The sequence below is a fragment of the Chaetomium globosum genome, genomic scaffold (assembly GCF_000143365.1).
Source record: "Chaetomium globosum CBS 148.51 scaffold_3 genomic scaffold, whole genome shotgun sequence".
Taxonomy (NCBI): Eukaryota; Fungi; Ascomycota; class Sordariomycetes; order Sordariales; family Chaetomiaceae; genus Chaetomium; species Chaetomium globosum.
Window position 1 is genome coordinate 2,217,074 of NT_165978.1, and position 12,564 is coordinate 2,229,637.

Sequence of the window (12,564 nt, forward strand, 5' to 3'; positions counted from 1 at the left end):
TGTGGCGCATCGCCGGAGGGTGTGATCGCGCCCCGGGAGTGGCCCGATTCCGTCGTGGATTGGCGCCAAGGTAGGCCTCGACATGGGGCCGTCCAAGCCTCGCGGGTTCCCGTGCCGCCGTCTTGTGCTGCCAACGGCGTCCAGCTGATTCAAAATGATGGGCTCGCCCCAAGCCGGGCTTCTTGCGAATCCCCCTCAATCAGCGGCGAGCAGAGGACACCGTAAAAGCAGCTCGCAGGACTCACGGCCTTGATCCGACACTGCAGCAGCAGCTCTTCGCCCTCCACTCTCGTCGGTCGAGATCGAAACCCGGCAACGCAACCGCGCAACCGCGCACCCGCCAGCAGCAGAAGCCATGGCGCACGAGCCGCCCACTTCCGTGGTGAACGAGTCGGCGACTACGCAGTCCGACCCATCGACTCCCGGTGTCAACAAGTCGTACGATACATTCACGCCGTTCGACCGCTTAGCGTTGGAGTTCAATGACGACCTCGAGTACGCGTCGATTGAGGTCTCGGAAAAGCAAACAAGAAAGATCCTAAAAGCAAAGCCGGAGAGGAAACAATACCTACCCGGGCAGCCTCGCATACGGCTCGACAAGAAACACGGGCACAATGTTGATGCCAACAAGGACCCCCTCCTCGACTATCTTGAGAAATGCCACAGCACCAAGGGGTTGGATGAGCTATTACCGTGGATGCGGTACATCTTCGTGCAGACGCCCTCGTACACCCACATCATGCCATTACACCACCAAAAGTCACACGCGCGCGAGATCAAGGTGTCGGAAAACCCTGGTCTGCACTTAGTTTGGTACTACGAGCTCATCTTCATCAAGCCCATTCCGGCTTACTTCTACTCGCAAGCCTTCTGGGTCTACCTCGAAAACGCCAATAAGGAACTCTATGGCGCCTGTCTCGGCTTTATCCGCAGCTATTACATGCTGATCCAATACGAGATTGATTTCCACGAAGCCTGCGAGCTGCGCCTGATCCCGGCTAAGGGGAACGGCGAGTTGCCAACGTACGAGGAGTGGTGCGAGTTCATTGAGCCGTTCGCACGGGTCGGCGACGCCCACGTCAACCGCCGCTACCACTACGGCGAGCTCCGCCTCACGCGCATCAACCGCGCCGCCATGCTGTTTAAGTTCAGCCTGGCCTACTTCCACATCTACCCCCAATGGGGCTCGTTTCTCGAACACACCCTCGCCCCCATCATCACCGTCTTCGCCGTCTGCTCGGTCGTGCTCAACTCGATGCAGGTCAGCCTGGCTGTCATGGAGGTCAAGGGAGAAGACTTTGCAATCACTGGGGCGTGGAACAGTTTTATGGATGCATCTTTGTGGTTCCCGGTCATCGTCAATTTGAGTATTGCGGTCATTCTCATTGCGTCGTTGTTTGGTATGGGCATCATGGGCCTGAAGGACCTGTTCCGTGGGAACTCGGTCCGGCGACGGAAGAAGAGGGGTGATCCCAGCGCGGGGACGCGGAGTCATGGCATGGTCTGGTAGTACCTGATCGTCTTTTACTCGGTTCATGTAATACACTCGTTCTGAGATATTTCGAGTATAATTTGGTCTCCTTTCTAGGATACCCCCGATGCGCTCCCTCAACCATCTAACTCCGCCCGTTGGACGCCAAACCTCTCCCCGATCGACACCCAACCCCCGACAACAACCAAAACTCTAAATGCCATGTTGTCCGCGTCGTCGCCGAACCCAGTGTCCAACGCCTTCTTCACAACCTCCCAGTCCACGAACCCGAGCTTCTCCACCGCTTTCTGCGTACAGATCTCCCGCATTTTCCTATGCATTGGCCCATCCCTGGGCCACTTGCTCGGGGCCAAGTACGGTTGCTTCCTCCGCTCGTACAGCTCCTGCGTGATGTAGGGCTTGCCCGCCTCGCGGAGGATCCATTTCTCCGTGAAGGAGCTGGTGATAATCCCGCGGGCGTCCCAGGGCGTGCCCGACTTCTGGGCCGCCGCCGCCGCCGCGGGCGTGTACGCCAGCTTGACGCTTGGCGGGAGCCCGTTGACGTACTCGGACAGCTCGTGGTCCAGGAACGGCGGCCGCGCCTCGATGCTGTGCGCCATCTCGGTGCGGTCCCCGAGACAGGTTAGCAGGTTGTTGGCCAGCAGCGTCTTGGTCCATAGGTATTGTGCTGAGTGCAGCGGGTGCCACGCCGTCCTGATCTTTTCCTTTGCCGAGGTTGGTATCTCCTTGGCTTTTGCCAGCTGGCCATTGGGGTCGGCCCATCGTTCGCGGAATTGCGGCGCGACGACGTTGAGCGGTGATTGCCATGCTTGGGTCCAGCTCAGGATCTTGACGCCATTGAGTGCATGAGATGCCTCCGGGTCGCCCGCGCGTTGGGCTGTGCCCGTCTGCGCGAGGCGCACCCCCGCCTCGATGGTCTGCTCCGTCCTGTGGTGCAGATCGGCGCGCAGCTCGGGGTCGCTGGCCAGAACCGACTCGGGCATGGCGAGGTCGGGCTCGCGCAGCATGTCGGGGATGAAGAAGGAGTAGCCGGCGAAGTGCTCGTCGGAGCCCTCGCCCGTGAGAACGACCTTGAAGCCATGCTCGCGCGGGAGTTTCGAGAGGCAGAACTTGCCCACCGAGTTGAGGTCCATGTTGTGGTGCTCGCTGTGGTAGGCTGCGTCGGCAAAGTTCTCGGCCAGCGCGGCCTCGTCCATGCGCTGCTTGAGGATCTGAACACCCAGCCAGTTGGCCGTCCTCTCGGCGATGTCTATTCTCATCAGTCAGCGTTGGCGGCTCCTAGCAGGGGAACTCGCGGTTACATACCCGACTCGTTGTGAGCCTGTGAGTCCGGAAACTCGATGCTGAAGCAGGCAATGCGGCTGGTGGCGTCCTGATTGCCCACCTTGGATCCCCTCGTCCCGCACAAGATGCGTCACAATGCCCGCTAGCAGCGACGAATCGATCCCTCCCGACAAGTAGATCCCAATCGGCACATCCGCCCTCAACCGCAGTCGAACCGCCTCAGTCAACCGCTCCCTCACGCCCAGCACCATCTCCTCGACCGACCTCGTCTCCGGCACCCGCTACATCACCCAGACGTCAGTGATCACCACCACCGCGGCCGCTTTCCCAACATCAACACACCGCACAAAAGAACGAACACCTGCACTCACCTTATCCGGATACCCCAAATCCCAATACACCCCCTTCACCATCTTCCCCCCACCCCCAACCTCCACCTCCACCCACCCCCCCGGCACCACCTTCCTCACCCCCTCAAACAACGTCCTTTCCCCGACCTGCCACGCCCCGCTCACAATCGCCTCCCCATCCCACCTCGGCCGCCAGCCCATACCCAAAAACGCCTTCGCCTCCGCCGCCACCAGCAACCTCCCCTCCCAAACCGTCCAAAACAGCGGCTTAATCCCAAACCCGGTCGCGCGCCAGCACGACTTTTCCCGGGCCCGGCCCGCGCGCGTCGTAGAGGACCAGCGAGAACTCGCCGCGTAGGTGGGTGAGGAAGGCGGGCGAGCCGTGGGCGAGGTATAGGGCGAGGACGAGTTCCGTGTCGGTGTGGGAGTGGAAGGCGTAACCGTGCTGGGTGGAGAGCGTGCTGCGCAGGGTGTTGCAGGGGTCGTAGATCTCGCCGTTGATGACGGCGTGGATGTTGTTGCTGGGGGAGTGGTCTGGGGGGTGGGGTTAGAGGTTTGTTTGTTTGAGAGGGGTCAAGTAGTGGGAGGGTTGGGGGTTTGGTGGAGTGGGGAGGGTGTGTGCATTGGGGGATGGGCACTGGGTGATGGGGCGTTGCGTACGGGGTTGGTTGCCGGCGGGGGAGAGGTCGTTGATGGACAGGCGGTTGTGTCCGAGGCCTGGTGAGGAGGGTTGTTAGTTGGTACTCTGTTGGTCGGGGGGTGAGATGGAGGTTTAGTATGTACCAACGGAGGCATCCTCGTTGATCCAGATGCCCTTTGCGTCGGGGCCACGGTGTGCGATCAGGTCAAGGCTGTCACTGAGCTTGGTCTCGAGTTCGGCGCGGGTTTCCGGCGTGCATGGTTGGCGCTGGCGCCGGTCCAGCGCAATGCTCACGGCTATTCCACACATGGTGTTGCGGGCACTGGGGTCGGTTCAGGTTCTTGCACGGGTGGTGGATGAGTTGACATTGATGTCTAAACGCCCTCAGCGTGTGGTTCTCTTCCTTTTGTACTAATATATTACCCCTCACATCTTAAGGACCGCACCGTTTTTCCCAGAATGGGTGCCTAAGCGCCCCTCACATGCCGTCGCTGACATGATCTTCGGTGAATATTCTGTCGCCCAATGAGCACGAATGAATCACTCATCCCCAAACCCCAAACCTCGGACTGCGGTTTTGGCACGCTTATTACACAGTCCACCGATGGGCCAAAAAGCCGAACTCCAAGGATACTTTGGACTAGATGAACGAAAGAAAGCCATTCGGAAACCCAAAGCTGACTTTTCACTACCTAATTCATTTTTCCCAGCTTCCTTTATCCCTTTTGCTTTTCTTGGTTGCTCCCCTTTCGAGTTCGGCTTTTTTTTTTGGCCAGAGGGAGCCAGCGCAATGGCCGCTCGCTTTCGTTAATGTGTTTTGGTGGTGGGGTTTGGTACCAACGAATCCATGCCCGACGTTGTCTTCAGTGGTGTGATGGTGCCAGGCCGATCCCATGTCAAGTGCCGATAGGCGTGAACCGAAGCATGGGACTGTCGCATCGTAGTCAGGAAATGGAGACCGAACCGGGATAACAAGTGAGATCGCGTCACGGAGACATGAGGATGCCTCGGGGTAAGGTCTGGGAACATCATCTTTTAATCTGAAAAGTCTGAGGTTTGGGTATCCAAGTGAATTGGTGTTAATTTCGACGGCGACGACAGAACATCACGACCACCAGTAAACGCGGCTCAGATCAAGCTGTCGACTGCATGGGTTCTGTGATGAGCATGCAAGCTGATCACTGGTTGGTTATAGCAGATTCTCCAAGAACCGGTACTGTTCTATCACAGCTCTCAAAACGGAAACCGGCTCCCATTGGGAGAGCTGTCGGGACGGTATGCTCATATATCCCACTACCACCGCGTCAACATGTCCCCAGGGAGACAGAGGAACGTCGGAGGTACACCAAGTACCTGTGTATATAGGAGTCCCAATCATGAGCCGTTGTATAGTCGACTTATTTGGTGCCATTACCGTCAACTTCTCCCAAGCCACTCATCGGCCGAATCGTGGCTGGATCTCCAAGTTTGCGGGGACAGAAAACGAATAGCGCATGTATATGTTCATAGTTATTGAAGGGGCAGGACAAAGAGGATGGTATTAGAAGCAACTATCCCAAGTTTTATCAACAATACAACAAGGTGGAAGAGAAACAGTCAGGAACCTTCCATTGGCTCTAACCGCTTTTCACCTTCCACCCCCTTTTATTCCTTGGGATTCGAAGGTTGTATCCTTTCTCATGGCTGACAGAACTGAGGCGACAATGGATCCGCCTCGCACATCATCACGTCTACCCAGTCACCGGTATCATAATATCGATTTCGTATTCTGTTGATACTACGTTATACAGGACCTCAGCCTCCTCGCATAGTTTGATGCAGGTCCGAGGTAGCATGGAATGGACAGACGTAGATGCACATCGGCATGCAAGGTGCCATTGGTTGATTGACTCTTTTGACATTCTTGCCATATGTGGCGAGGCCTTAGTAAGAACCCAAATAAACGGCGATCATGCTTCCAACGATACGAGATCGAGGTTCGCCCCTTGCGACCAGAGAGCCGGAGCGAGGGTGCTAATGCATGATAGGAGACCGACAATACGAACCGATGCAACATCGACTTACCCGGATTCTCCCCAGCCACGCCAAACCGGCCTTCTCTGCTGTCGGTGCGGCGGGAAATGGAAACCCGGAAATGGGAACCCACCAAATGTTGACGTTAAATCGAGAAAGGAGTGGATCGGCAATGTGGAGGTTAAAGGTCCATGTCGTCCCCGATCTTTAACACACTCACCCTTCTTCACTCAAACACATCCAGCCATCATCCAACAATAAACCTAAAACCTAAAAGCCCAAACACCCGAACCCTAAATCCGCCGTCATGCGCTTCGCCATTCCGGCTCTTACCCTTGCGGCGGCGGCCTCCGCCCTGCCCACCCAAGCGAGGACAGACTCGACGTCGAAGGGCTTCAACCTCTACGCGCACGTCACCGGCGGCAACAGCGAGCTCGCGCAGTCGGTCGAGGGCCTCTTCGTCTCCACAGCGCACACGGGCGCGGGCCAAAACGCGGCGGTCCTTTCGAGCACGAGCGCCCGGCTCTTTTACCAGAACGGCACGGCGGAGAGCGGCACCAGCAGCATCGTCACCGACGGCGGCAGCCCCGCCTCGATCCCTTTCAGCTTGACGGTGCAGCCGGCGGATGAGGCCCACCGCATCCTCGACATCAGCGTCGGCTACGGCACTCCCAACTTTGTCGGCGAGCAGGGCACCCTCGTCAACGGCCTTGGTGAGGGTACCTATGTCGCCTGCGACGCCGTTATCCCTTACTACCAACAAGTCTTCACCACCCTACAGTTCGTCTACGGCGAGCCAGACCCGGCCACCCTGGAGGCATGCGCCACCATCGAGCTGGTGGCCAAGTGCGCTGAGCTGAACGAGCTGCCGACCGACGGCAGCAGCCTGGGGAGCCACGAGTTTGCGGCGGACGTCAAGTGTGAGGTCTAAGGTGGATAGTTGGGCTTCCATCTTTTGTGTGTAGTTATTTGGGATAGAGTCTACCGCTATAGTATTGAGCTCCTACTCCGTAGCGTGTTTAAATTTTGGGTTATCGCCAAGGTCCATCCCATTTGAGGGGCATTTCTCCCTTCTTTCCTTACTTCCTTTGTCAGCATTACCCCTTCCCTTGTTAAGGCTGCTCAGTTCCTCAATCCCGGATCTTCGTGTTATGCCGTTTACAAACAACATATTTGCATCACAACTTGAGCCTCAGTTTAAGCACAAAAACAGGGAATTGGCCCGCTTGCAGAGGAAGAGGGCTCAGGGGGGTTTCTCTCTCCATCACAGGCCGAAGCTGCGTGCCAAGGCAGCTCCGGAGCCTTCAACCATTCAAATGCAGAACAACCCCTTGGGTGCCTAAATCCATGCATTGGTGATTATTGTTGGGAACGCTATCTGATTCGCTCAAGTCTGCAAACTCAGGCTGCCTCCCCTCGTCTTCTCTTCGGCTACCAAGGACTCATCTAAATCACACATCGCCCAAGTTTCGACTGATCATCAAATAGCTCACACACACCTGCACACAACCACCATGTCATCTTCTCACCCCGAAAACAACCCCGGTAAGCTTGGTGATACCGTGTTCCCAGCGGCCCAGCCCAACCACCTCCACGGGATATCAGGCTCTCTAAACCACCCTACAGACAACGAAAACTCCAACCCCCAGACACCAAATCCCCCAGCAGCCGAGGCCAGCCACCCCAGCGACGACAGTGGCGAGACGCGTCCCAAAGGTGGTCATGGACCCACCAAGGACCAGCTAGAGGCCGCCTGGACAGCTCTGGCAAGGCTGGAAGCCATCGGCGTGATCAAGCCGTTTGTGGTTCGATATCCGAGAATTATCGACGTTGATGGAACGGTTCTCAGCGAGGGAACCATGACTGGGCACGATTCAGGGGTTGAGGCGGCTGTGGGGAGTTTGACGGAGGGCGCCACGCCGTCGGGGGAGTCGGAGTCGAAGGCTGGGAGGGAGGCGAGACTGTGAGTGAGGATGGTGAATAACTCGGGAGATGGAGTGGGAATGCGGGGGTTAGGTCATAACATTTGAGTCATGATTCATGAGTCTGGTTTGTGAGCACACTTGCACCTGGTTACACTTTCGCCGCTGGCATGCCCCTGTATATGAAGAGCAAATCACAAAAGAGGAGAGGAAAAGAGGAAAATGAGAAGAAGCAAGTATACAGAATGAGAACAGGCAGGCCGCAGAGCAGATATTTTTCAAGAACATTTGATTCCTTGATCCGTCACGGGCGAAAAGTAGCAAATCAAGAGGTATTTCCTGGGTATAGTATCCTTTTTGCATCTGCGATTTTGACCAGATCATATGTTCATAACGAAAATTGAGCCATATGGCATCGCTGGCGTGTTGATGGCGCTCATTCGTGAGAAGCGAGGGCGGTGAAACGTTGCTCCGCCCTTGTACATGTACTTCGTACTCCGTGCCTTAAATGGGTCTCAGCCATTCTGAAATGACAGACTTCACTCCAAACATCCTCTCCCATTTTGTTTGAGCACCGGATGCTCTACAACAGCCAACTTTTACTTGCAAGAATTACTGGATGCGTTACATCATCTGGCTAAAAACAGAACACTACAATCCATGAGTACTCGCATCATTTCCCAGTTCGCCACGACGGGGCTCGGGATTCGGCATCTACAGGGCCAGCACCAGCAACCGAATCATAAAATCAACAGGAGCGACGATGACGAGACACATGCAACCGGGCGATCATATCCCATTAAGCTCCCTCACTAGGGTCGGTCTTGGATATGCTTCCAGGCTAGTCACCGTCTCGCCCATCCGAATTTCCAAAACTGACGGCCAGACCAGGACCAAAGTCTGGTTTACCGACAACGCCAGCCCAGCTATCAACATGAGAACTGTGATGGTTGTGCTCGGTGCGGTGCTTTTAACGTGCGGCGCCAGCCCAGAGTTGTCTTTTAACCGGATTCCCGTTCTCAGGAAGTTAGATTGGAAAGCGTTGTCGACGGGAATCATACAGGCTGCCGAGTGCAGTCGATGGTTCTTTACCATTGTGCAAGCTACGAGAGACTTATATCGACGGTGGCCTTGACATACAGAGTGGAGTCAAGAGATGAGAAGTAAAATTGAAGGGATGGGTAAGAAGACGTTCAAGGGATGCGCGTGGACCGGCCGGGTCAGAAAAATTAAACGTCAATACTCAAAAGGTTGGAGCTGGGGGGTTAGAGAGGATGGTCCATCCACCCTTCTAAGGCAAAGCTGACACCAACGCATATACCATGCATGCATCTCTGCCAAAACTTCAAAGGTTGACACCTACTTCTACGTGTCACGGTGTCTCGGTCGGGACAAGAATTGTTTCGTTCTTGACCATTACTGGGTCTTTGAAGTTTCTGCAAGCCTCCTCCAGCCAGGTATTGCCCTGGGGGGCCACATCAACGTCTACCCGGATATGTTACATTGAAAGGGACTACAAAGAGGGACGGTACAATGACTGCCCGGCGTGATAATATATCTTTCTTCTCTCCCACCTTTCATCTCGACCCCACAAGACCCTTGCCGACTTGGCGCTTCGGCAACCAAACAACCCCGGCTTGCTCGGCAATCAAATCAATCGCACAATGCATGGACCCGACAGAGACGCTGATCCTCCCGCCTAAAGGAGGCTGGAATAGGAAGTTGTCAAGTCCCAACTTCCCCGCGTTCGCAATACCTTCCCCTTTTGCTGGGCGATACATCTCCGAGGGTCGCGAAACCCGAATCCATCACACATCAATTGGCAGCGGGAACCCGGGAAGAACATATCTACCTAAAGGTAGGTGGGATTGGAGGTTGGAAGTGGTACATCGGCAAGCTCAAAAGGACCCGCGTCGCGCGCCGTGGGGTCACTGAGGTGAGTGCCCCTTTTCCTTCATCCCCAGCTGGCACCATTATCGCCCGGGGCCATCATCAAAATGGGAATGCTTCGCACAATTGCGGTCGGCGCCGCGTGCCTTACCCAATTCGTGGCTGGGCTCGACGGAGGGATACGGACTTCTATGAAGCAGGTAGGATATTCGATCCATGAATGACCTAAACTACCACCACGTTCCTGACCTCACATAGTTGGACCGTCGTGGCGAAGAATCTGTTCTTGTCAAGAAAGACCTCCAGGACCTATACCCGGCGCGCACCCTGAAGGTGCCGGTCGACCACTTCCACAATGACACCCTCTATGAGCCGCACTCGAACGAGACCTTCCCCCTAAGGTACTGGTTCGACGCCAGCCATTACAAGAAGGGTGGCCCGGTCATCGTTCTGCAGGGCGGTGAAACCAACGGCGCAGGTCGGCTTCCCTTCCTTCAAAAGGGCATCGTCGCCAAGCTGGCTCAGGCCACTCATGGGCTAGGCGTCATCCTGGAGCATCGCTACTACGGGGAGAGCTTTCCCACCCCCGACTTCAGCACCGAGAACCTCCGCTTCCTGACGACGGACCAGGCGCTGGCCGACATGGCCTTCTTTGCCGAGCACGTCGTGTTCGAGGGGCTGGAGCATCTGGACTTGACCTCGGCCAAGAACCCGTACATCGCCTACGGGGGTTCGTATGCTGGTGCATTTGTCGCCTTCCTGCGGAAACTGTATCCGGACGTCTACTGGGGCGCCATCTCGTCGTCCGGCGTTCCCGAGGCTATCTACGACTACTGGCAGTACTACGAGGCAGCTCGCATCTACTCGCCTCATGACTGCATTCTTGCCACGCAGAAGTTGACACACGTGGTCGACAACATCCTCCTCGGGACGACCGATACAGAGTACGTGCAGCGCCTAAAGACCGCCTTTGGGCTGGGAAATGTCACCCGTGACGACGATTTCGCCTTCACCATCTCGTACGGCATCTCCGGTCTGCAGGGCCTTAACTGGGACCCTGCACTGAACGACACTGGGTACGGTTACTACTGCAACAACTTGACCGCCACGACAAACCTCTACCCGGAGCTTACCACCCTCGAGTCCGAGGCCCGGGAGCTCATCGAAGTGGGTGGCTACGGGGAGGAGGCAGACACTCTCACCAACCAGCTCCTCAACTACATCGGCTACGTCAACGTCACGGCGATCCAGAACTGTGTCCAGTCCGGCAAACCCTCCCAAGACGCGTGCTTCACTAGCTATAACTCGACCTACTACCAGCAGGACGACCTCAAGCAGGACTGGCGGTTATGGGCGTACCAATACTGTTTCGAGTAAGTTTCAGTCCCCCAATGCCCTGCACGACCACCCCGACCCCCTTCTAACCAGCCTGCAGATGGGGCTACTTCCAAACCGGTTCCGGCGTGCCCGCAGACCAACTCCCACTGATCTCGCGGCTTATCGACCTCCCCTTCACCTCCATCATCTGCCGCGAAGCCTTCAACATCACCTCCCCACCGCAGATCGAGCGCATCAACAAGCACGGCGGCGTGCACATCAGCTACCCGCGCCTGGCGCACGTCGACGGCGAGCGCGACCCGTGGCGGTACGCCTCGCCGCACCGCATCGGCCTGGCCGAGCGCGAGAGCACCGTCAGCGAGCCGTTTATTTTGATCGAGAATGGTGTGCACCACTGGGATGAGAATGGCTTGTTTCCGAACGAGACGAGGCCGGGCTTGCCGCCGAAGCCGGTGGCGGATGCGCAGGAGCAGGAGGTCCGGTTTGTGAAGGCGTGGTTGAGGGAGTGGAAGGACGAGCATTGTAGGGGAGGGAAATGCTGTCGTGTGTGAATGGGTACTAACCGAGTAGCAGATGCATCCGATGAGGAGGATCTTTGATGATTATGTTGGGATATGTGTGGTGGGGATAATTGAACACATATGCGAGTATCTTGATGGCATGTTTGGAACTTGTGTAAACGAAACATAAGTTCATAAATAAGGGGTATCTACCATTCTAACCGATCATCGCAAACGAGACGCACGTCAAACCGCTCCTCTCCCTTCCAGACCTTACCGCCCGAGTTGCACTTGGCGACGGCCGCCCTCATCTCCACGACCATGCCTACCGGCCCGCTACCAAACACCCGTGTCTGGCCGTGGGCCACGCCGGCAACAAAGTCGCTCACCGCGGCGGCAACATCGGGTCTGTGGTCGGTCCCACTCCGCGTTGATGGCGTGTCCTGGGCCGACTCGATGTCGTCGTCCGATTCGGTCCGCCCCTTGTCGTCCGTCACCCTGACCTCCTTGGACGTCACAGTGAGCGGCTCCGACGTGACAAAGGTCCGGATCCGCAGGTCGTGGGCAGCGCCCAGCCTGCGCAGCTCCTCCATCTCGGGCTCGACCCATTCCAGGTCCTGCCTCCTCTTGACGGCCCATACCAGCTCCAACTTCCGGCCCGGCGCCGGCTTCTCGCGGACCAAGCGCAACAGGACCGGGAGGACGTAGGTAATGCCCGTGCCGCCGGCGACGCAGAGCACGTTGACGTCCTGCGTCAGGCCCTCGGCAATGTTCTCGCCGTACGGCCCCTGCATGATGACCGACGTGGCGAGTGCCGTCCCCGCGGCCGCCTTCTTCACCAGCACGTCGGCAATCTTCTTCGTCTCGCCGCCCTTGGCCCGGAAGATGTACGAGTGCCTCACCCTTCCCAGCGGCATCCGCCATCGGGCAGTGACAGCGGCGTGAACGGGTGGGCTCTGGAAAATGCTTCCCTCGGTGAAGCACAAAAAGAAGTGCTGCCCCAACACTCCACGGCTTCTGCACATGGGTCAAAATCTAAACCTCACCACATCCCCCAGCTCCCCATCCCTCCACAAACTCGCCTTGCCCTCCACCGCCCTGAACCCCCACCTCCCCTCCTCGGACCAATACCCAT

General features: G+C 57.0%; 6 protein-coding genes across 6 annotated transcripts in view; 4 read left to right on the top strand and 2 right to left on the bottom strand.

Annotated features, from left to right (window-relative positions):
- The window catches only part of CHGG_06009 (uncharacterized protein), a gene marked incomplete at both ends in the record, with an annotated part of 7,069 nt that extends 5,559 nt beyond the window's left edge, over positions 1 to 1,510 (top strand). Inside the window, one exon of the mRNA XM_001222103.1 lies at positions 267 to 1,510. Coding sequence (XP_001222104.1) covers positions 267 to 1,510 — 1,244 coding nt within the window. The remainder of the gene's footprint in view (positions 1 to 266) is intronic.
- A 98-nt stretch (positions 1,511 to 1,608) lies between these two features.
- Positions 1,609 to 4,075, bottom strand: CHGG_06010 (uncharacterized protein; the record flags this gene model as incomplete). Its single annotated transcript, XM_001222104.1, has 6 exons — positions 1,609 to 2,741; positions 2,798 to 2,876; positions 3,148 to 3,273; positions 3,407 to 3,660; positions 3,787 to 3,843; positions 3,910 to 4,075. The coding sequence occupies 6 exons, from the start codon at positions 4,073 to 4,075 to the stop codon at positions 1,609 to 1,611; spliced, it is 1,815 nt and encodes a 604-aa protein (XP_001222105.1).
- A 2,011-nt stretch (positions 4,076 to 6,086) lies between these two features.
- Positions 6,087 to 6,710, top strand: CHGG_06011 (uncharacterized protein; the record flags this gene model as incomplete). The annotated part of the gene is made up of 1 exon (XM_001222105.1): positions 6,087 to 6,710. The coding sequence occupies one exon, from the start codon at positions 6,087 to 6,089 to the stop codon at positions 6,708 to 6,710; it is 624 nt and encodes a 207-aa protein (XP_001222106.1).
- A 583-nt stretch (positions 6,711 to 7,293) lies between these two features.
- CHGG_06012 (uncharacterized protein) lies at positions 7,294 to 7,746 on the top strand (the record flags this gene model as incomplete). Its single annotated transcript, XM_001222106.1, has 2 exons — positions 7,294 to 7,324; positions 7,406 to 7,746. 2 exons carry the CDS (start codon positions 7,294 to 7,296, stop codon positions 7,744 to 7,746), a joined length of 372 nt encoding a protein of 123 aa, XP_001222107.1.
- A 1,952-nt stretch (positions 7,747 to 9,698) lies between these two features.
- Positions 9,699 to 11,480, top strand: CHGG_06013 (uncharacterized protein; the record flags this gene model as incomplete). The annotated part of the gene is made up of 3 exons (XM_001222107.1): positions 9,699 to 9,791; positions 9,850 to 10,964; positions 11,027 to 11,480. 3 exons carry the CDS (start codon positions 9,699 to 9,701, stop codon positions 11,478 to 11,480), a joined length of 1,662 nt encoding a protein of 553 aa, XP_001222108.1.
- Positions 11,481 to 11,638: 158 nt separating this feature from the next.
- The window catches only part of CHGG_06014 (uncharacterized protein), a gene marked incomplete at both ends in the record, with an annotated part of 2,002 nt that continues 1,076 nt past the window's right edge, over positions 11,639 to 12,564 (bottom strand). Inside the window, one exon of the mRNA XM_001222108.1 lies at positions 11,639 to 12,446. Coding sequence (XP_001222109.1) covers positions 11,639 to 12,446 — 808 coding nt within the window. The remainder of the gene's footprint in view (positions 12,447 to 12,564) is intronic.